Below are 24,265 nucleotides of genomic sequence, written 5' to 3'. Positions count from 1 at the left end.
CACTGAGTGATTGGGCATCAACTTGGCAAATGAGGTTCAATATGGATAAATGTAAAGTTCGGCATCTTGGTAGTAATGATCTCTGTGCTTCATATGTCCTTGGTGATGTAACATTTGGAGAGTCACTTATAGAGAAGAATTTGGGTGTCCTTGTAGATGGTAGATCAAATTACAGCATACAATGTCAATCAGCTGCTTCTAAGGCCTCCAGGATATTGTTATGCATTAAACGAGGCATGGACTCGCGGGGCAGGGATGTAATATTACCATTTTACAAAGCGCTGGTGTGACCTCATCTGGAATACTACGCAGTCCAGTTCTGGGCACCAGTCCATAGAAAGGACGCACTGCAGCTGGAAAAAGTACAGAGGGGAGCGACTAAACTGATAAGGGGCATGGAGGGTCTTCGTTATGAAGAAAGATTAAAATAATTGAATTGATTTAGTCTTGAGAAGAGACGTCTAAGGGGGGACATGATTAACCTATACGAATATATAAATGGGCCATACAAAAAATACGGTGAAAAACTGTTCCATGTAAAATGCCCTCAAAAGACAAGGGGGCACTGCCTCCGACTGGAGAAGAAGCGTCAAAGCTTCTTTACTGTAAGAACTGTGAATCTGTGGAATAGACTTCCTCCGGACATGGTCACAGCAGGAACAGTGGACAGTTTTAAAAAGGGTTTAGTGGAATTCTAAAAAGTAAACAACATTAATGCTTATGAAAACGTGTAGAAATCTGAGTCTCACTTCCTTCTGGGATTCGCGTCCCCACCTATCCCTTGGTTGAACTTGATGGACTTATGTCTTTTTTCAACCGTATTAACTATGTAATCTTACTTTCTGTGTTGTCCTGAAGATCTCACTCTTAGGCCTCATGCACACGACTGTAGCAGGTCCATGCCCGTATTGCAGCCCACGAACAATAGGTCCGCAAATATATGGGCATCAGCCGTGTGCACTGTGTCACGGTTGTGGACCATTCACTTGAATGGGTCTGCCATCTGGAAGAAATGTGCAGAATGGAGGCACAGATCGGAAGCCCACTGAAGCACTACGGAGTATATCAGGTAGACCTATGGTAAGTTAGCAGCTGTTATGGGACCTAACAACTAAGGCTGGGACCACATACTGTACATCAGCTTTGTCTGCCCAGTTTTTTTTTTTTTTGTAGAGCTGGACACAACTATAAGATCGATATGTGCGCATAGTGCACAGGTCTGGTATCTAAAGACTGAGAGCGGCCAAACAGAAAAATGTAGCGTTTTTCTGTCCAGTGCTATTTTACATGCGGGATCACAACTATGGGATCAGTTCCGACTTGGATGTATGTGAAGCAGTCCTAAGGAGGCTCATCTTCACACAGAGTTAAAGTGCAATCAGAGAGGACTACATGATTAAAATGGGTGTTGGAAAATTAAAAGGGGGCCTTTCCAAAATTTACTGGATGCGTCCCTACAGCATGCATTCTGTTCATTTTCTGCAACATTCCTTTTTGTGTTATTTCTGTGTTGTGACATCACTGTATTATTCCTGTACTGAGATATCAGTATGTGACATCACAATGTATTTTTCCATGTACTGTGGAGTCCCTCTGTTCATGGTGATGTCTGTATACACGTTATTCCCATGCTATGATATAGATGTTTACATTATCCCTGTACTGTGACATCACTGGCTCATGTAGAGCTCTTATCTCTGATCTCCTGACCTCATAATAAAATATTTGCCCAAGAATTTCATTGACTATAGAATAATAGGCATTTCTGAGCATTACTCATAATCACACAATGGTATGTAGTTTTCAAAGACAATATTCAGACGTGTTAGATGAAATTATTACTTAAAGGGGTGGTGTCACTTCAGCAAATGGCATTTATCATGTAGAGAAAGTTAATACAAGACACTTACTAATGGATTGTGATTGTCCATATTGCCTCCTTTGCTGGCTAGACTAATTTTCCATCACATTTTACACTTCTCGTTTCCATGGTTATGACCATCCTGCAATCCATCAGTGGTGGCCGATTGCAAACTACAGGAAAAAACGCCGGCCTTTCTAGTGGCCAGGTGTGCATATAGGCTGGCGCTTTTTCCTATAGTATGCAAGCATGGCAACTGCTGCAGGATTGCAGGGTGGTCTGTAACCATGGAAACGAGCAGTGTATAACGTGATGGAAAAATAAATCCAGCTAGCAAAGGAGGCAATATGGACAATTACAATACATTAGTAAGTGCCTTGTAATCCCCTTTCTCTACACGATAAATGCCATTTGCTGGTACACGCCATAATGACTTGCCTAAGTATCTGGCATTTGAAGATTACTATTTGCTTCTCTATCTTGCCACTGAACTGCTCTATATAGATAGACCTAGCTATTCTAACAGATGCATTTTGCTATACTGTGTTCACATGTATCAGTTGCATTGAGCAAGAAACAACAGATGGAAAAGTTATGCATTTTGCTCACCTGTCTGATATGTAGAGTCAAAAAGAACCACAGCATGCATGCAATTCTTCTCTGTCCAGCTCGAGAACACATCTAGAGGCAAAACTGATCGCCACCATCACTGAATTTCATTTTGTGATCAGTTTCCCTTTGGTTTATTTTTTAGACAGAGGAATAAAGAATGATAGATCCAGAAAAATGTGCCTGGACCTTAAAGCAACCCGCTGGACCCATTGACTATAATAGGAACTGGAGGAGATGTGGCTGCTCCCTGGAATACATGTTGGAATTCAGCTGCACGCCACGGTTTTTATCCAGCCGAATCCCAGCATATGTGCCGGAACAGCCTGCTGGATGTCTCCCAACGCTGGCTTAAAGTAGCCTTAGTGGTCACCTTAACAGGTGTAATTGGGAAAAACATTTTTCACTATAATCTACAATATTTTACCTAAAAGCAGTTCTGGAATGGAACAGAGGTTCAGCTCTATCATTATTTTAGTCCCTCACAACCATTTGACTAGAACATGAAACATTTAAGACCCAACCCAGTTCACTCTGACATTGCAAAAATTAAACTCATGTGACAAGAATAGTAATACAGGTTCCTTCACATGTACCGTGATTTTCCGCTATGGACATATGGTATAATGTATGCTGCAAAATCTGTAATGCAATGTCAAGATGAAACTTGCATTAATTCAACGACAAATCTGCATCAAAATCCATGTAGCAGATGCAGATTTTGTGGCATAATTATTGGTTAAAAATCCGAATTTGGATGGTACCATCTCTCCTTACAGACAGTGCCTTAATCGGCGTTTGACTTCTAGGCCCATTCATGCTCCTCTAGAATTCTGAGAAGGGATGCAAATGAGCTCTTAGCAAGCTCTGCCTCTAATGCCACCAGATGTAAGGCAGCAGATGAGGTGCTGGCTTATTTAATATCCAAGTCATGTCTCAAGGCCTATTTAAAGGGTCGAACATTGACTTACAGGATAGCGGCCTTACATCTGGTGGCATTAGTGGCAGAGCTCGTTAAGAGCTTATTTGCATCCCTTTCTTCCCAGAATTCCAGAGGAGCATGAATGGCCTATAAATCTCCTCACTGCGATTGAGGCGCTCTCCTTAAGGAGAGATGGCACCCACAAAATCCTAACCTAGGCCACTCACCCAGTTAAGCCATTAGTCTCTGCACTGCACTGATGAGGGGCAATAACCCTGAAACAGCTGTCTGCAGATAAGGTGCTGGCGTATTTCAAGCAAGTGCGGATTGAGAACTTAAAGTGGCCCCAAGTTGTCAAGTCTGAACTGACAGAAGCCGGGGCAACAAAAGGAGCTAGGGCCAACATAAGCCACAAGCAGGCAGGACAACAGATGTAGGTGGAGCTGGCAATACCATAGTACAGTAGAAAATACCGCCCCAGCAAAACCAAATACCACAGCAGTTTAAAATACTGCCCCATGACCATAAGGATGGTGATACAGTTGAATTCAAGAGGGACCTGTGGCTGCTGGCCGAGTGCACATGTACCTGGTGCTTCTATCATTAAATTATGCTGTGAGCATCAGGTCATTACGTACCTGGCCAGCGTCTGTGAAGAGGGCCTAGGTGGCCCTGTGGGCATCAGCCCACAGGGAAATTTCCCTGTAGGGTATATGGCCAATCCGCCCCTGTATTCAAGTCATGTTTCAAAGAAAATTTAAAGGGTTAAACACTGGCTTTTAGCAGTGTTCCTCAACTCCAGTCCTCAGGGCCCACCGGCTGGTCATGATTTGAGAATATCCCACACAATAAATACCTGTGTTAAATCCTGATGCATGACCTGCAGGTGAGCCCCGAGGACTGGAGTTGAGGAACACTGACTTATAGGATATTGCCTTACATCTGGTGGCATCAAAAGGCAGAGCTTGATTAGAAATCCTAAATCAAAAAGATCTGATGTACTGTATTATCATATGAGGAAAAACTCTGGAATAGTACAGTAGATGTGCATTTTTTAATTCATCACCCCATATAATTTCCAAATTAGGCTAGTTTCACACTAGCGGCAGGGGAATCCGGCAGGCTTTTCTGGCGGGTGAACAGCCTGTCGGATCCGTCCTGCCGCTAGTTCACGTGTGCCCCCGGACTGCCACTCCGTCCCCATTGACTATAATGGGAGCGGGGGCAGAGTTCCGACGGCATCACGGCAGCGCATGGCGAGAGGCAGCCGGACTAAAAGTACTGCATGTCGTAGTTTTAGTCCGGCTCCCTCTCGCCGTGCGCTGCCGTGTTGCCGCCAGAACTCCGCCCCCGTCCCATTATAGTCAATGAGGACTGAGCGGCAGACCACGTGAACTAGCGGCAGGATGGATCCGACAGTCTGTTCACCTGCCGGACTCCCCTGTCGCTAATGTGAAAGTACCCTAAATATAAATATTCCATGCTTTTTCTGTCCCTACAGATTTTTTTTATTTTTAGGAATATGGACAGGGTACAAAAAAGCAGCACATCCCTGTCAAATCAGTCAAACTAAAGACTTGTGTCAACTCTTCTTTATGCATGCTAAGGAAACAAGAAATAATGCTTCCAGAATATGGCATGCCAGCTTGCAGAAAGACAAGTGTCATGCCAGGGAGGATAACCAATTAAGAGACATTAAATATAGCAGGAATGTGAAGTAAAATTAATAAACGCTACGCCAATTTCCTTAATTAAATACTATAATTCAAATGTACTAATTCTTCAGAATTTCTATTGGCCTAACAATGTCACTGCTATGCCTAATTACATATGAATGATTTCTAATTAGACTTCTATTGTTTGGGTAATGCAGAACCATCTGGCAGACACAGTACAAATTGCTCTTTCTTTCCACAAAGTTATGCAACCGAACAGTTGGTCTGAATTTGAAGCTAGTATGGTTTTTCTTGGAAAGTAAGTTTAATTTGTACTTCCTAAGCTCATCACATACACATCTAATAAGAACCAGCCTGTTGTAATGCAGTCTATTATAGCTCACCTGCAATAAAAGGACTTGGTTCACTGACAAATCACATGCAATCTACTAAGAGTACATACATAAGCAGAAAAATATTCTTTTATATAAAAGCTAAGTGAGACGCAACACAAGGAAAAAATAGAGAGAGAATCCTCTTTGATATTTGTTTCCATGGATAACAAAGTTTTACAAACATCCGATTTGTGATTCATCTATCGTAACAAACAATTTATAGTCAATGAATATATAAAGAGTGATTACATGCAGCAATTTTCCATTGCGTGGAAATTGTTCTTTTTGTACTTTGATTGCAGACAGGAATTTGGAAGCCTTTCCTACATGTGCCAAAAAGAATTCCTGAGAGATCACCGTGATATTATCATTAATTGAAAATAATCACTTTAGGTCTATTAAACACAACTGCCATAGACTAGGGTGGAAATCTGGCCAAGGACATTATATAGGTCTTGGCCAAAATAGGATTGTGCCAAGTGCCATTTCATGTGACCAGTGTCGGACTGGGGTGCCTAGGGCCCACCTGTAAAATTTATTTTGGGGGCCCACCGTAAGGATACATTCAAACATTTCCTGCTCACACAGAAGCAAGATGCTACCAGATAAGTGAATATGGGGGTCCCTGCAGCAACTTTGAGAAGGTAGGTCCTGGGGAAAAGAGGACACTGGTAGCTTTCCTCTATACCTAGAAGATATATCAGCTCTGATCGGGTCTATAATAAACTGGGGAGTTTCTTTAATCTATCAAGTTTTTTATATGAACATAGGCTGGTTGAGGGGCTGTACAAAAGGTGGATGACATATTAAGAGAGATATCACAAGTATGTGACCATGTAATTTGCTCTACATTTTCCAAAATGGCTTATGTGAGATATGCCACACAACTACAGAACTACACCAGATTGCACACTGCTGAAGGAGCTGACCCCAAGAACTTATGTACAAGAGGTGCAGTGTAGTTCAGGATTGCATGCTACACCAGTATTGTAGTCCATGTTATACCTCCACATGTCTCAGCATCCTATGGCCCATGAGGCAGCATGGACATCATGGACTGTGAGAAAAAGCTATGTGTCTCCGTAAAGATGAAGGACGGGGATGTACAACATCTATCCATAGAATCTTATGGGCAGCATATTCGGAACTCAATTGGTTCCAAATGAAATTCCCTAGAAAACAGCAGAAAGTGCTACTTAAACAGTGATAGACATCCTTTATAGGACTACACAATGTATCATTGATAGCAACAAAATATAGCAACAGAATATAAAAGGAATATCTGGGATTGATTCTGATAACCAAATAAGCCAGAAGAATCAGAAATAAAATTATATACCGCTAACCTCAAGGCCTGCCGGAGGAATACAGATATCCTCTTCTGTTACTTCTACATCTACAATTTTGGAACAATTTCAATATTAATTAGGTAAACTGTAGTATGAGCCGATGTAAAAATGTTATTGGAATTACTTCACATTGAGGTATGGTTTGCAGGGGCCCCTTATGACTGCCTGTGTATCATATATGGTGCATAAGCAGTCCATTAAATGGGTTATCTGACATTATAACAGACCTCACAGAGTGGCCGACCTATAACAGTTCCTCACTGCTAGGTTCGGTCTCTATCACTCCACAGATGCTCTTCTCTCTGGTGTACTGATTTCAACATCCTATTGATGGGGGTGGGGGAGTCGGGGCATGTGACCATCTGTCCTGTCTTGCCAATCGCTGGCCGCAGCAGTCACGTGTCCCCCTTCCCCGTCAACAGTACATTGATATCAGTGCACCAAGGAGATGAAGAGCCATCCGTGGAGTGATAGCTGGTCTCCACCGCAGGGTTTGGGCTCTAAGTATGATCACCACAGGCTCGGACTGGCCAACAGGGGAATAGGTGAATTCCCCAGTGGACCCCTGACAAAGTTTGGCCTCCGGGCCCCCAGCACAGCATCTTAACCAGCCTATATCCCTGTAAAAACTGGGTAGATTATTTAAAAACTACCTACTTTACTATTATAGATGCATCAGGTGGCTGAGATGACTGCTAGATACAAAAGCAGGTCGTATTTGCATGTACAGTAGTACAATAGTAGGCTCCCAGAATGAATTTTACTGGTGGGCCCTAGGCACCCCAGTCTGACACTGCATCACCACCATGGGTTGACCACTCTGTGAGGTCTGATATAATGTCAGATAACATTAATGGATGCACTATATAGGATACACAGGCTGTCATAAGGGGCCCCTGTACTCTGCTAACCATGCCTCAATGTGAAGTATGTAAATCCAATAACTTTTTGCATCGGCTCATACTATAGTTTACCTATTTTATAGTCAAATTGTAGATGATGGATGGAAGATGTAAAAAGGCCAGACTGCAGATTTTCATCCTGGCATCAGACTTGGGAGAGTAAATGTAAAAATCCCATGCTAAGCATTCACCTGGAAATGTGATTATGGTATGTTTCTTCATATGCATTAGCATAACTGGACAAAATATCACTGGAAAAGTTTACAAAGCATAAAAAAACAAAAAAAAAAAAAAAAAACACATTTAAGAATACACAGGGAATAAGAAAATGCTGTTCCATACTGGGTTCTGTTTCCATCAGTCACATAAGGAGAAGAGATAACAGAAGTGTCCAGCGCCTCTACGCTTCCTGTGCAGATTCTGTATCTCCCGCTTAGATGCTGGGAACTCACACATGCTGCTACTTTTTTGGAACATGTTCAAATATGATCTTTGATTTAAATACATATGTGTTCTGTGTATTAGGAAACATCAGCTTTAAAAAGTTATTAGATTCAAAGACAATAACATATTCGATCTACATTGAAACTTTATTCATAGTACGAATCCTTTCCTCAATCTCATTGAGCATGTCACTAGACAATTTGTAATGTGCGTTTTTCTTTTTCAGGAGTTTTTAAAGATAAGCCTAAACAAAATGCCAAATCCAGAGAATGCTGTATTTGGAGAAAAATGCCTTGGACCCTAAAACAAACTAAAAGTGCAGAAAAACAGAAACATTATTTTTCCTACAAATGCTGTGTGTGAAACCACCAGAACTGAAATGATAGCTTCACCAGTGGACAACACTGAAAACCCACGATGATGGGATGATTTTTTCTCCTGCACTGACATACGTACTAAGGAAATCTGTCACCAGGAAATTCACTGTTAAGGGTAATTTCACGCTTGTGGCAGATGATTCCGGCAGGCAGTTCCGTCGCCGTCAAAACATATGCCAGATGATGGCATTTGTCAGACGGATCAGGATCCTGATCCGTCTGACAAATGCATTGAAATGCCTGATCCGTCTCTCTGGTGTCATCCGGAAAAAACAGATCCGGCATGCCCAGACAGCAAAAAACAGATCAGTTTTGCTGGAACCCTCGGGCCAGATCTGGCATTAATCTATGTCAATGGGAAAAAATATGACGGATCTGGCATTCCGCCAAGTGTTCCGGAATTTTGGACGGAGATAAAACCGCAGCATACTGCGGTATTATCTCCGTCCTGAAAAGGCAAAACGACTGAACTGAAGACATCCTGATGCATCCTGAACGGATTTCTCTCTATTCAGAATGCATGGGGATAAAACTGATCAGTTATTTTCCGGTATTGAGACCCTAGGACGGAACTCAATTCCGGAAAAGAATAACGCTAGTGTGAAAGTACCCTTACCCAGGTACAATTCCTTGTAGGGTTAGATCAGCTAAATGTAATGATACCTTTTACTTAGCAATCTATTACTTCATTCTGGAGGGGGGAAAAAATACTTCTAATCCATATGCAAATGAGCAGTTAAGTGCACTGAGGGCGGACCAACTCCACTCTCTGTACCCTTGTTCCTCCTGCTTCCTCTGCCAGCCCCTTTCTCCTCTTCTTGATTGACAAGGTCAGGTTCCTGCATAGTCATCCTATCAGGAAGGAAAGGGATGGTCTGTCAGAGGAAGTAGGAGGAGCAAAGTGCACAAAGTAGCTTGGGCCTGCCTTCAGTGCACTTAACTGCTCATTTGCATATGTATTAAAAAGAGACAGAATGAAGCAACTAATGGCTAAGTGAAAGGTATCTTTACACTCAGCTAAGCTACCCTACAAGGCATTGTGCCTGGTTTTACAGTCAATTTCCTGGTAACAGACTGCCAACCAAAGGTGTCCATACACTTTCAATAGCTGCCGGCTGAATGCTAGTTTGACTCACAGCGGTCTCTCCTGACTCTCGCTATACACATACACACTTGGCTCCAGTATTATCTTGGTGAAGAGACCGTATAATGCGTTGGTAATTAGTATCTAACCAAGTTATTTAAACTTTACATTACACTGCCCAAAGTGACCCTTCATCGCTTCTATACTCCCAAAGTGCATGATAATGGACCAGAGAACCCAGAGGTGCTGTGATAAGGCTCATTTGTGGAGGAGTGGTACAAGGAACTCTATTATCCGTTTCAGGTTGCTCTATGAAGCGCTGTTTCTGTTTTTCAGTACAGTTTTAAATGTTAGATTTTTGACAGCTGTGTACGCCATATTTATCTACAAAACAATATTGGATTTACAATAGCGACTTTGAAAGAGAACACAATAATCCTATAATTTGCAGACTTTCCTTGGCATTCGGTAGTCCATTTAGTGGCACAGCGTTGGATGACTATCATAAGTACTGCCATGGTCCATATGGTAGGATAATTGCCTCCTGTATTTCAGTTCCACTGCTCATTCCCTGTTTTTGGATCAATTCCCTAGCCTTGACAGTAAAAAAAAAAAACGCTATTATAGATGGAAGAAGTATTCCATATAAATATAGCTGGAGGAGAATGAGTCATGGGTTAGCCCCAGAGGTGTCAGGATGATCCAGCAATGTAAATGATAAATTCTTCTATCTTTTACCAAAAAAAAAAAAAAAACACAAGTTGAAATATGGAAAATAAATTTGCCCACCGTGATGTTCCACTGGAAAATGTCCTGCTTTGATTTTGTTATCCTTACATGCCAGTGAAGTTAATCCCAGTAATGTGTATTTACAAGAGGTGTGGAATGGGCAAGTCTACAACATGTTCTAGCGCTGGTACTTACTCAGCACTCAATACCATGTAGTTACTGACAGGCCCAAATTATTTTATGAATGTATTGCCAGCAGCCAAAACTGAGGTTGGCAACAAGGGAAAACGCCCAGTAACTCTGTAAAGTCTATCATTCTTCGGCGGGTAAACATATAATATGTGCTGGTATCCAAGTGGGCCAAGTACAGTGTCCTGCACTACCCAGCCATTAAAAAAAAAAAAAAAAATGCACAATATACTCCCCTATAGCACTATGCCCAGCCATTGTTCATTTATAACACCTCTAACTATACACAAACAATTCTATTTGCTTATAGTCCCCAAATTATTTCAAGAGGCTTAACTTCCTTAAAGCATACCTAACATTTCAACAAACATCAAAGCATTAATCAATAGCACAGCGGGTGTATAGTACATGAGGAATGACATTATTTCTGGCCACTATATGAGTTCTATTTGCCATTTTTAGCAGTTTTCCCCTGTGTACTGTATGCAGAATGTTTACTTTGCAGTTCTTCTAGATCTGGTGGTTGGAGACCACCACTGCACACAAAAAGCAGAGGAGAATCTGCTTCCTAACTTTATCACACTCACTCAGAAGCAGCCCCATGATCATGGAGGACATTACACGGTAGTAATTACTTCTATTGTTGGAAATAAAGCACTTAAGACATTATATCTCAGCCCATGTAACTGCAGCAATCTGTTTGTCTATGTGTCTCATTCAGCTCCTGCTCATTCCTCCCTCTCCCCTCTCCAAAGTTGTTAGCAAGTGTGGAAGGCGGGGGGAAGGGGTGTTGCTAGAGAGAGGTAAATAGCTGATGACATGAGAACTAGACATTTCTCAATCATAAGACATGTTACAAAGATTTCTGCAAAGTTGCGTGAAAAGTTAGTGACCATTTGAGGACCGAGATTTTTTCCATTTTTGCCTTTTTGTTTTTTACTCCCTACCCTGCCAGAGCCATAACTTTTTTATTTTTCTGTTCACATAGCCATATGAGGGCTTGTATGTTCCTTTGGAGCTCTGCCGCCGGCAGGGCTCCACAGAAACATCACTGTGACAGGCCTAAGAGCATTGAGAAGCCCTGAAGCTGCCACAGCAACTAAACGGCTCCCTCAATCTCAGCACAACTGACCATGGCATTTGAGGGGTTATGTGCGAAACCTATCACAGACATTGCCTCTGGGTGTCTGCTGTTTAAAACTCAGTAAGTGCAAAAATATGCCCTATGACTTCATATTCCAAAATGAACGGCACACAACAAAGCAAAGTCTGAAAGTATTTACAGTAGGAAAGAGAAAGCCTTTGAACATAGATTTTTTATTTGAAATTTTCCCATGACAGCAGTGTATATTTTAGTTGATATAACAGATATTCCCTTGAGAAAGCAAGAACTTAAAGACCCCTGTTTCTGCCCAGTAACCAGTACAGAGAATTCAGGCTACTGAACTCTGACTGCACAGGATGTACCCTGAGCTGACTCATAACTCCAACATAAAAATGCATCATCCTAGGAAACAGGAGGATCGGTCATTGAAATGGCAATGAAGCAGCTGGGAAGCCCCTTTCAAATTCACACCACATGTAAGCCAAAAGAGAGAATAGTAAACTAAGCTGCTAACAATTAAATGGTTAGGTACACTGATCAGCCAAAGGGGTGGTCCCGGCTGTATCCATTAATGACCTATCCTCAGAATAGGTCATCTATATCAGATCTGCGGGGATCCAACGCCCAGCACCCCCGCCGATCAGTTGTATGAGAAAACGGAACGTGCAGTGCCCACTTCGTGCACCCTCTCCTTAAACAGCTAATCGTCAGGGGTGCAGGGTGTCGAACTGAGGATAGGTCATCGATAGACAAAACCCAAGACAACCTCTTTAAATTCACCTGCCAAATATTGTGTAGACATACTTGTGCTACCAAAACATCTCTGCACCCCTCAAGGCATGGACTCCACAAAACAATGGAAGGTGTCAAGCATGTGCATCAATGAGATCTGGGCATCCATGACTTGGTTGTCAGTACATGAACTGTTCTTTGAACCACCATGATCACTTTTGGTAGTTACTGATCACTGCATACTGGAAATCCCACAGGACCGGCCATTCTGGAGACTTAGTCATCACAATATATACTCTCTGGGTAAGTGCTGGGACCTTCTGTATACAGTATGTGCTGTATATATTGATTCTTGTCTCTCCGCATGCACCACGCAGGCAGCGGAGTGCTGAACACTACATACCAGTGATTAAGCCATCACAATTTGGCCCTTGTTAAAGTTGCTTGAAACACATCAGCTTCAAGAACTGACTGTTCAATTGCTGCCCAATATAGCTCGCCACTTGCCATTATTACAAGATAAATCAGTTCTATTCACTTCACAGTGGTTTTAACGTTAGGACTGATCATTGTACATGATATGGAAATTTTTGTCTTGTAAACGTGTATAAGCTTTTACATTACAGCAGGCTAAATAAGCCTCTCCAAAACACACACCTTTGAGAAAACCACCTTTTTTCTTCACCAGATTTATGTAAAAAAAAACTTTAAATTAAGTTCCATCAGAACTGCACAGCATATGGATCCATTATAGTAAATGGTGAAATCCTCATGTCTTTCTCCGCAGACTGTAGGTCCAGCAGGAAATCCTGCCGCATGCACAACTTTTTTCCGTTTTCTGACACTCATTCATTCAAGGTAATGGATGCTGGAATAGAACAGACACACCCGGACGCCATATGGAAGCCCACTGTCACAGATGAGGTAAAGAAGAAAACACCACACTGACAACCAGGAGGGAAAGGGAAAGCCACTAGCCCTCAACGCTAGGGAAAGGAAAATTCACCTCCTAGAGAACCCTACTCCTAGGACTGACTCCTAACCTTATGGGCACCGCTTGAAGGTAGGAATGCCCATGCCCTGGAACCTGGGACCCTGGAGACCCTAAAGAGCCCTGTGGATATTGGAAGGGCTGAGACAACCCGCTTCTTCACTGGGAAGAAACAAGCGTCTCCCTGAGGCCTAGTAACAACCAACAAGGAAGGGAAAACAAAACAAACGCAACACTTAACTTCTGTAGTGAGATGGAGGAGTAGAAACCCCAGAAAGGACAACACACCAGCTCTTCCAAAACCAAATGAAGCTATCTTACCGCACAGTCAGCAAGGGTGGGGTAGGACTAAATAGGGTAGAAGTAATGACTACTAAGCTACACCTGAAACAAGGGATGTGGTCAGTAACAACAACAACACTATCGAATCAAGAGTAATCAAAGAGGCTGTTCGATTCCTCCATGCTCCGCCAGTCTCCTTGATCTACTGACATCTGTCACAGGAGGGACAGTGACACCCAGATACGTCTGCGTTTCGCAGAGGCCATCTGAATTTTGCTTAAGAGACTGTACATAAAATAATTTAAAGGGGTTATCCCATGACTGATGTAAAAAATGGAAATCAGACATCATATAGTACAGTTAATATAGGTAATTCCCCTGAGGAAGCAACGCAAAACATGTGTTGGGGTATGCATGTGGAGGTGTGTCACATTTAGGTCTGTATTACGTCTATTTATTGGTTGGACCTGGTTATTTTTTATGTATGTAAATTGTACTATTAGTATTTTGTATCCATTCCTCGTATTTTGAGATTCTGAACCATCTAGGCACTCACCTTGTGGATGATGTGCCCTTCGATTATATGTGTTTTTTACATAATGTTGTTTCAATAAAGATGGTATTTATTTTAACACATTATTGCAGTGTGCTACTTTGATCAGTATTGCTAGTTGCATATTGGCACATGCATTTTATCCTTTGCAGCTCATTTTGTAAAGGTCATATAGTACATGACAATCTCTAACAAAGCTAGAACCAGCCCTGTACCTCACATGGACTCAGAGATCTCCCCATTCATTGCTCTGCTAGATTTATATCAAGCTGCCAGCTCAAGGGGAGTGTCTTTTCTGCTGCAGCTAAGTGGGCGTGTCCATGCTCTCCCTATCACAGCTAAGTGGGCGTGTCCATGCTCTCCCTATGACAGTTCAGGGGGCATGTCCATGCTCTCCCTATGACAGCTCAGGGGGCGTGTCCATTCTACTGGAGCTCTCTCCTTATCACAGCTCAGGAGGCAGTTGAAGGATGAAACTGAGCATGTGCGGCCTTCTCAGTGAGAAGGTCAAAGAAATAAGTAAAAACAAACACAGATACATTTTATTGAATAACTTCTGGCTATGCTAAATTTTTTATTACCTGCAATTACAAAAGTATTCAGATCCAGGTGCTGGTTTGAGAACTGTAGAATATTTTTTTTGTGGGACAACCTCTTTAACAAGCAAATAATGAAATATATATTTTCTTTTTGTACAAAAAAAACAAAACAGTACACTCCTAAGGTTAGTTTCACACTAGCGATAAATTCTTCCGGCATGCTGTTCTGGCAGAGGAGACATTGCATCCTCATTGACTATAATGGGACTTGGCACAGATCTGGCCTGTTTCCGCCATTAGTGCCGAATTTGGCCAGACAAATACTGCTGCATAAAAGAAATACAAATAGATATGTATTGGCACTCATGCAACCCACATCTATGCACATCAATCCTTAGTAGTTTATTAAAAACTCATTAAAGAAATGCTGTCCGAGACAATCAGATACTGCATAAAAATTTTAAAAAAAAAAGACTTAAAAGACAGACAAAACATAAAATACTCCCCTAAGTACACATTAATAAATTGGTCCTGGTCCAATAACTATACAACAAAATGAAAATACAGGTAATTCTAGCACTACACTTCAGTTCATACACGTGGTAATTAAGGATCAGAAAAGTCACTTGTGATCGCTGCAAAGTCCTGTATTCATAACTTTGCATTTGAGTGCACTTTATTGGATGCAAATAGGTCCCACCGCTATGGCAGGGTATACCCGTCTAGAATTCTGCTGATGTTTCCTGTTGAAGGACAGCAGGGAGACTCCCCGACTCATCAGACTGCCAAATGACCCCACCACAATTGTTGGATTCAGATGAGTATGGTCAGCTTCATCATTAGAATTTTTCTAAGCCTTTGGCTCATAGTAAATGCTAGGAGAGACTACATTGGTATCTTTCTAGCTTCAGAGTGATCAACATGTGACTTCACAATGCTCTTTTAGTTGAGACATCTTTCGTGGATGTAGAATATTACGTTACAAGCCAGTACGCAGATTCAGAATAGTCTCATTCAAATCTCAAGGTGAAAGTATTAGGGTACTTTCAGACTAGCGTTTTTGTTTTCCGGTATCGAGTTCCGTCACAGGAGCTCAATACCAGAAAAAAAACGGATCAGTTTTATCCTAATACATTCTGAATGGAGAGCAGTCCGTTCAGGATGCATCAGTTTAGTCCCTCTTACGTTTTTTTTTGGATGGAGAAAATACCGCAGCATGCTGCGGTTTTCTCTCCGGCCAAAAATACTGAACACTTGCGGGAATGCCGGATCCTGCATTAATTTCTATTGAAATGTATTAGTGCCGGATCCGGCATTAAGTGTTCCGGCAAAACGGATGACACCAGAGAGACGGATCTGGTATTTCAATGCATTTGTCAGATGTATCCGCATCCGGATCCGTCTGACAAATGCCATCAGTTTGCGTCCAGATTGCCGGATCTGGCAGGCAGTTCCGGCGACGGAACTGCCTGCCGGAATCCTCTGCCGCAAGTGTGAAAGTACCCTTAATGAGAAATAACTCAGATCAGGTTTTAAGCAGCAAAGATCTCAAGAAGAACATTCTCATTTTACTATTTAAAATCACTTGACTTTTTTCTTTTAAATATATCCCAGTGGTTATTTTTAAGCTGGTCTTTAAAAGACGACGTTGAAGCTTGATTAAAGAGCAGATGTCCTATGAGCTACCACCCACGCTATGGCTGGCCTTAGGGACACTGCGGCTTTAGAGGGACATGGACAATGAGAGACTGTCTGCTCAATAGTGGTACACTACTGCCATAGGCCTACTTCACATGTCCGTATGTTGCTCAGTGATTTCCATCAGTGATTGTGAGCCAAAACCAGGTGTAGGTCTAAACACAGAACAAGTGCAAAAATGTCCCTTACACCAGTTCTCTGTTTAGGCTCCACTCCTGGTTTTGGCTCACAATCACTCATCAAACACTGACATGTCAACTAGACCTAAGTGTTCCATCTAGTATCTCAATGCACGTGATGCCAACTTTATGAAAAACCCTTTATATAGGAAGGTAAAAACATATTTACTGACAAAATAGATAACGCACCGTGATAGAAATGTCAGATGGCTGCAAAACTCGGCACGGTGTTACGTCTCAGGCAGACATGTGAAGGATTACAGGTGCCACAGGATGGTGTAAAAGTGCTTCCCCTGCTGCCCTATATAAAGGCTCTCAGAGGCTATTCTTGTAGTGCACCTTCTGTTGAGAAATCGTTGACTACTCAAAGACATTTTGACCAGTTGATAGACTTTGACAGAGGGCGCATCATTGGACCGAGAGAAGCAGGATGGTTTGCCCTCCATCTAGGCCGTTCGGACGGAGCAGTGGTTACGAATAGCAAAAAAGACTCGACGGCCCATACAGACCACCAGTAGAGAGAATCATTTGATATGACGCCAAGTACGAGCAGCTCCCACAGTTTTGTTGTCCACCATCCAGACACAGGTGACCCCTTCATTACACACCCGTCTCTGCCTAGTCCATTTCCAGGTGATTACCAGAAGGACATTTGGTGCCACAGCACATATTACATGTCCTACCATTGTTAGCCAGCCACCGTTGCCGTCATTTGCAGCGGTGTCGTGAATGAGAAACCTGGATTGCTACAGACTGGAATCATATAGTCTTATTAGACAAATCCAGGTTCTGTTTGGGTTCTGAAAACTATCGGGTTTGAGTGTAGAGGCCTCATGGTGAGCGCTTCAATCCTGCCTTTGCTATGGAGAGACACACTGCTCCAACCGCTGGTGTGATGATCTGGGGAGTCATCGAATATGACAGTCGGTCACCCCTACTAGTGATACGAGGGGTAATAACAGCTCAGCCATATGTGTAGGACGTCCTGGGGCCACAAGTGTTATCTCTCATGGTAGGGCTTCCAATTGGCATTTTTCAGAAGAATTATGCTCACCTACAGACAGCAAGGGTTTCCCCGGAACTTCTCCGTCAGATCACAACTCTTCCTTGGCTGCCTGGTCACCAGATTCATCGCCAATCCAGCATTTATGGCACCAGTTGGGACACCTGCTTCTGCAACCTACCAGTGTGCAGGATCTACAGGCCCTGCTGTATCATCTGTGGGCAAATGTGCCGCAGGATACCACACAGAACCTGTATGCCGCTATGCCCAGGCATATCTTATCTTGTATCCAGGCTAGAGGCGGTCGATCAGGGTCCTAGAGCCTCCTTTCACTTGTACAGTTTTTCCCAATAAACACATCCTTTCACTCTAATATTGTTATCACTTTCATTCGATTCCTTCTTCTCAATGAGTGTACTTCTAAAGAGTACATATTAGATAAACAAACCTTTCTGACAAAAAGTGCAATAACAAAGTATGAAACGTCTGTGATTTTGGGATGAGTTGTCCAGAAAAAAGAAAAGTTTTGGTAGGCAATCCTGGCTACATAGCAAAATCACAACTTGAAAAACGCATCAAAAACTGATTGCACCCGTGTGGAAAAAACTGAAACACTGAACGCAAATGCTGACAAAACTGACTAAACTTGCCTGCGAAATGGTGCGAGTTTTACTGAACGGATCCTGACAGAATCCATATCGTTCATCGGAAGGGGCTTTCATAGGAAGCAGAGCAAGAGCCATATAAAGGGACCCAGAAAATATGGTGACTCTGGCACAGGGGGGCAATGGAGGGAAAGTGCTGCAGCCAGGTAAACAATGTAAACTGCTGCAGCCAGGTAAAACAAAAAACGGAGAAGTAGCGCTGGATCCAATAGGTAAAAAATGCTGCTTTTATTATTTGATGGTATTTCCCATCATTGCCTGTTTTTTTTTTGTTTTGTTTTTAATGGACAACCCCTTTAGGCCTCGTCCAGATTTTTGTTTTTCAATTACATGCATTTTCTATGGGCAGCACACATACACATTGATTTGAATGCATCTGTTCACACATCATTTTTTATTTTTTTATTTTTTTTTTTATTTACTGTGGGTCAGTAAAAAAAAAAAAAAAAAAAAATCATGGAGACATGCACTACTTTGGTCCGTGGTGTGGACCAAACACGCCCATTGAAGTCTATGGGTTCGTGAAAATAACGGATTGGCATCCGTGTTGCGTCTATTTTTCATTGAAGACTGATAGGAGCTGAGCAGCCTCCAAGGATTATGGTTGACACACTGAGGGTAAAAAATGGACACGTGGACCAAAAGCGGATCCTTCATGGATGAAATGAGGAAGCTTTTTTTCATGGATGTCAAACTCTAATCTAATCTAATGATATGGTAAAGCCGGCAGCAGCAAATGCTTGTTTCTATGTTGTCAAGTACTAAAAAAAAAAAAAGATGTGGAAAATTCTAAAAAGGTCAAAGAAAAGTGTAAATAATGCCCTTTTATCCGGAAAATGGCACATCTGCATAACCAAACAAGAGTTGGCACCACAGTGGCAAGTTTTATCAAGGGACAAATATAACTTGCCTGAAGGAAAACAATGTAATATAATAATAATAATTCCCACATCCATGGAAACTTTCTATTCCCATTTCTGCTAATATTTATATGAACATTATGTTTTAATGTCATAACCTGAAAATACTTTCAATTTGTAGTTAAAATCTAAATATATATATATCTACCTGCCCAGGCTCCTCTACCTACAGAGTAATTATCAATATATTCAACAATCAGCCATAACATTAAAGCCACCTGTCTATGACCGTGTACTTGGTCGGCAACAAGTAAGGCTAATTTCACACTCGTGTTTTTTGCGGATCCGTCCATATAATACAACCGTCTGCATCCGTTCAGAATGGATCCGTTTGTATTATCTGTAACATAACCAAGACGGATCCATCATGAACTCCATTGAAAGTCAGTGGGGGACGGATCCGTTTTCTATTGCGCCATATTGTGTCAGTGAAAACGGATCCGTCCCCATTGACTTACATTGTGTGTCAGGACGGATCCATTTGGCTCAGTTTCATCACAGACAACAAAACGCTGCAGTGTCCGCCTCCAGAGCGGAACGGAGGCAAACTGATACATTCTGAGCGGATCCTTTTCCATTCAGAATGCATTACGGCAAAACTGATCCGTTTTGGACCGCTTGTGAGAGCCCTGAACGGATCTCACAAACGGAAAGCCAAAACGCCAGTGTGAAAGTAATACATGCATAAAGGCACACTGCCAGCGCATCACACTGCCACCACCAGCTTGCCTTTTGCCCATAGTGCCTCTGGGTGATATCTCTTCCCCAAGGTAAGTGATGTCACAAGCAACCAGCTGTCCAAATGATGTAAAAGAAAACACGATTCATCAGACCACGCCACCTTTTCCATTGGGCTTTGGTCCAGATCCGATGCTCATTTTCAGTAGTGGATATCAGCATGGGCTTCAGCAACTCCATATACAGAAAGCTGACACCATTCTATCATAGCCATCATTAAAGGGCATCTGTCAGCAGAGACACAGGCTGAGGGTACTTTCACACTAGCGGCAGGACGGAACCGACACCCCGGACCCCCGCCGATCAGCTGTTTGAGAAGGCAGCGGCGCTCCAGCAGCGCCGCGGCCTTCTCACTGTTTACCGCCGACCCAGTGACGTCACGACTAGTATCAACTAGTGTGGGCGCGGCTAAGCTCTGTTCACTTGAATGGAGCTTAGCCCCGCCCACGCTAGTTGATACTAGTCTTGACGTCACCCGCCCGGAGGTAAACAGTGAGAAGGCCGCGGCCCTGCTCGAGCGCCGCTGCCTTCTCAAACAGCTGATCGGCAGGGGTCCCGGGTGTCAGACCCCCGCCGATCAGAAGCTGATGATCTATCCAGAGGATAGATCATCAGTTAAATGAAAGTGCAGAACCCCTTTAAGTAGAGGCTTGTGCCTCTTAATAAATTTGGAGCATTCTGCACCAACGGACTTTATAATAATACTGGCATTTGTAACACCAGTCATAAAGTGGTAATCCAACCCCTTTAATGGCCCCCAAATGCCCGGGCACCTCACATAGATAATACTTACCCCGTTCCCCAGCACCTGAGTTGATCCTGGTCCCCACACCGCCGCTGCTGAATCTCCCTGTTGCACAGGTCAATACATCCTGTGACGGGGGAGGCAGCCAATAGCAGGCCGCGGCGGGGGAAGATCATTGTTAGGAGATGCAACGGTGGTTGTGCGGGGGCCAAAGAGTGGCGGTAAGTATAATCTATATGAGGTGCCCAGATGTTGAGGGTAGGCAGCATTATAGGGGTTGGATAACCCCTTTAGATGGGACAATTCAGAAGGCTATTGTCGGAAAGGAAGCGATCTCCTCCACAGTATTGGGAGGAGCGATCACTAATGCCATTGCTCATCCCCATACAGGTTTGTTGTTTGCCGACAGCAGATCGTGTTCACACAGCATGATCTGCACAAAAAATTACATTATGTGACGAACTAGCTTTTTGCTCGTTCATCGGGTAATCGGCACCTTTACACCGCCAGATAATCACCGACGAGCATTCCTATGAACGCTCGTTAGCAATTATCTGGCGGATTCTTGGGCCATGTTTCACACAAGCGAGTTCAATGCACTGAACTCACAGCGTGTCCGCGAGAGCTCCCGTAGCACCGATAGGATCGCCTGGCATTATACTGATTTATGATACTAGGTAACCCTTAGGCCTCCTTCACTCCAGCAATGCGGATTGTGTCAGGATCCGTTCTGGAAAAACAGATTGTTTTGCACGCAAGTTCAATTAGTTTTGTCTGTGATTGGGTGTCTTTTTTTTTTTTTACGTCTGGGGGGGGGCAGGGCAATCAGTTTTGATGACTTTTTCAGACGCATGAAAAAAAAACGAAGAATAACAACTTACATCTCTTCTTAACCAGTCTTCTACTATGACGGAATGCCTCTTATAGGGTAAATGTACATGATCAGGATTGCGTGCGGATAATCCACACCGTAGGTCATGTACATTGTATTCTATGAAATGAGGGTTTTGACCTACGGTGTGGATTATAAAATCCGCAGCATGTCAATTTATTTTAATTTTTCCTGACCGGATTTTTTCCATTCACTTCAATGGGGAGAGTAAAACCTGCATGCGGAAAATCAGCACCAAATCCGCACCAACTGATGCGGATTGACCGCACGGAATTCCCTGCGAATTTCATTGCGGATTGTCCGCACATAAATCCTGAACGTGTGCATTTACCCTTAGGCTTCCGTGGTGCATGTCCTCATAGAATTCCATTATAGTCCGTGGGAGTGAAATCCATGACGGGATTCTTAGGTAACCCGAACCTGCACGCCAAACTTGAAAACACAAGTTCGCTCAACACCACTTACAATGGTATTTGGTGCCGGCATGTTCATTCTCGATAAAATACAACTACGCAGCCGGTCGTATTATTATAACGGATGTGTTTTGCTGCGGTTTTGAGACCCTCTGGCGGATCTCAAAACCGGAGAGGAGAACGCAAATGTGAAAGTAGCCTAATACAGCGGTTTATAATATTTCCTAGATGCATTAATGAGTGCACTAGGAAAGCTTTAGGAATCCTTACCTTGAAGTACGCCCTCTGCAGGAAGTTGTAGGGAATCCTCCTGTAGAACTCGCTCTTGATGTCCTCGCTGACTCTGTGCCTGGACGGTGCCCCCAGGATGCCCTCCTCGCACTGCCGCACACAGGCTGCCCGCTGGAGCATGGCAGTGGCAAGGTGTAGGTCCCAGAGAGTGGAGGTGGGCTGGAAGGGGCACCTCTGCGTACAGGCCAGCGTGCAGCTGATCTTAGTCAGCCTGCACTGAGAGAAGCTGCTGAGAGCCAGCTCCATGTAGTGAACCACCTTGTGGAAGTCATTCCGATAATAAGCATCTATCCCATCAGCATAGAGCAGGTCATAAGGTTCCAGAGTGTGGACGAAGGAGTGCAGGAAGGAGAGCAGCAAGGGGACGCACAGCTCCTTGTAGTGCATGTCTGCTCGGGGCCCTTTAAGAAGGGGTCTGCGCTTCTCCTGTGAGCACCATGTGCAGCTCTGACTGACTCTCACCCGGCAGCCGGCTCCCTTAAAGCGGCACGCACTCCTTTAGGAGGAGTCCACAGCAGCCGCGCTGGGGGAACGGGCAGCACCTCTCCCACAGGCTCGCTCAGGCGTCTGAACAGTTGCCAGCCTAGGAATAGGAATGCGGGAGAGCAGCCATGCTATTTCTGCCTACCGTCCTGTGTAATATGTGTGTGATGTGAAGTCCTATGTAGTGTGTGTGAGATGTGAAGTCCTATGTCATGTGTGTGAGATGTGAAGTCCTATGTCATGTGTGTGTGATGTGAAGTCCTATGTCATGTGTGTGTGATGTGAAGTCCTATGTCATGTGTGTGAGATGTGAAGTCCTATGTCATGTGTGTGAGATGTGAAGTCCTATGTCATGTGTGTGAGATGTGAAGTCCTATGTCATGTGTGTGAGATGTGAAGTCCTATGTCATGTGTGTGAGATGTGAAGTCCTATGTCATGTGTGTGAGATGTGAAGTCCTATGTCATGTGTGTGAGATGTGAAGTCCTATGTCATGTGTGTGTGATGTGAAGTCCTATGTCATGTGTGTGAGATGTGAAGTCCTATGTCATGTGTGTGAGATGTGAAGTCCTATGTCATGTGTGTGTGATGTGAAGTCCTATGTCATGTGTGAAGTCCTATGTAATGTGTGTGAGATGTGAAGTCCTATGTCATGTGTGTGAGATGTGAAGTCCTATGTAATGTGTGTGAGATGTGAAGTCCTATGTAATGTGTGTGAGATGTGAAGTCCTATGTCATGTGTGTGAGATGTGAAGTCCTAACTAAGTACTTACAGTCTGCAGTAGGTCGACCCTCGCCCAAGTATTCTGAATCCAGCACTAATCCCACTTTCATCTGTCTTCAGAATCATCAGGTACTAAAGTTTATAAATCCCTATAAGAGCCCCTTCACTTTTATTTTATTTTTTTTAATAGTGGTAAATATACATTTTCTTTGCACCTTCTTCTTTTTATTTTTATTTTTTTTATTTTTTATTTTTACTATAGCCCCTATACTTAAACACTCTTAATGACCAGGCCACTTTTTACACTTCTGACCTACACTACTTTCACCGTTTATTGATCGGTCATGCAACTTACTACCCAAATGAATTCTACCTCCTTTTCTTCTCAATAATAGAGCTTTCATTTGGTGGTATTTCATTGCTGCTGACATTTTTACTTTTTTTTGTTATTAATCGAAATTTAACGATTTTTTTGCAAAAAAATGACATTTTTCACTTTCAGTTGTAAAGTTTTGCAAAAAAAAACGACATCCATATATAAATTTTTTTCTAAATTTATTGTTCTACATGTCTTTGATAAAAAAAAAAAATGGTTTGGGTAAAAGTTATAGCGTTTACAAACTATGGTACAAAAATGTGAAATTCCGCTTTTTGAAGCAGCTCTGACTTTCTGAGCACCTGTCATGTTTCCTGAGGTTCTACAATGCCCAGACAGTACAAACACCCCACAAATGACCCCATTTCAGAAAGTAGACACCCTAAGGTATTCGCTGATGGGCATAGTGAGTTCATAGAAC

General features: G+C 42.9%; 1 protein-coding gene across 1 annotated transcript in view; it reads right to left on the bottom strand.

Moving 5' to 3' along the window:
- P3H2 (prolyl 3-hydroxylase 2) overlaps positions 1-22,879 on the bottom strand; it is a 216,377-nt gene extending 193,498 nt beyond the window's left edge. The window contains exon 1 of the mRNA XM_040428371.1: positions 22,242-22,879. Within this exon, the coding sequence (XP_040284305.1) occupies positions 22,242-22,649 (408 nt within the window). The 5' untranslated portion in view covers positions 22,650-22,879. The remainder of the gene's footprint in view (positions 1-22,241) is intronic.
- Positions 22,880-24,265: the final 1,386 nt, after the last annotated feature.

This window comes from Bufo bufo, chromosome 4, assembly GCF_905171765.1.
Source record: "Bufo bufo chromosome 4, aBufBuf1.1, whole genome shotgun sequence".
NCBI lineage: Eukaryota > Metazoa > Chordata > Amphibia > Anura > Bufonidae > Bufo > Bufo bufo.
The sequence above is the reverse complement of the archived record's forward strand: the minus strand, read 5'-3'. Positions and strand labels throughout refer to the sequence as shown.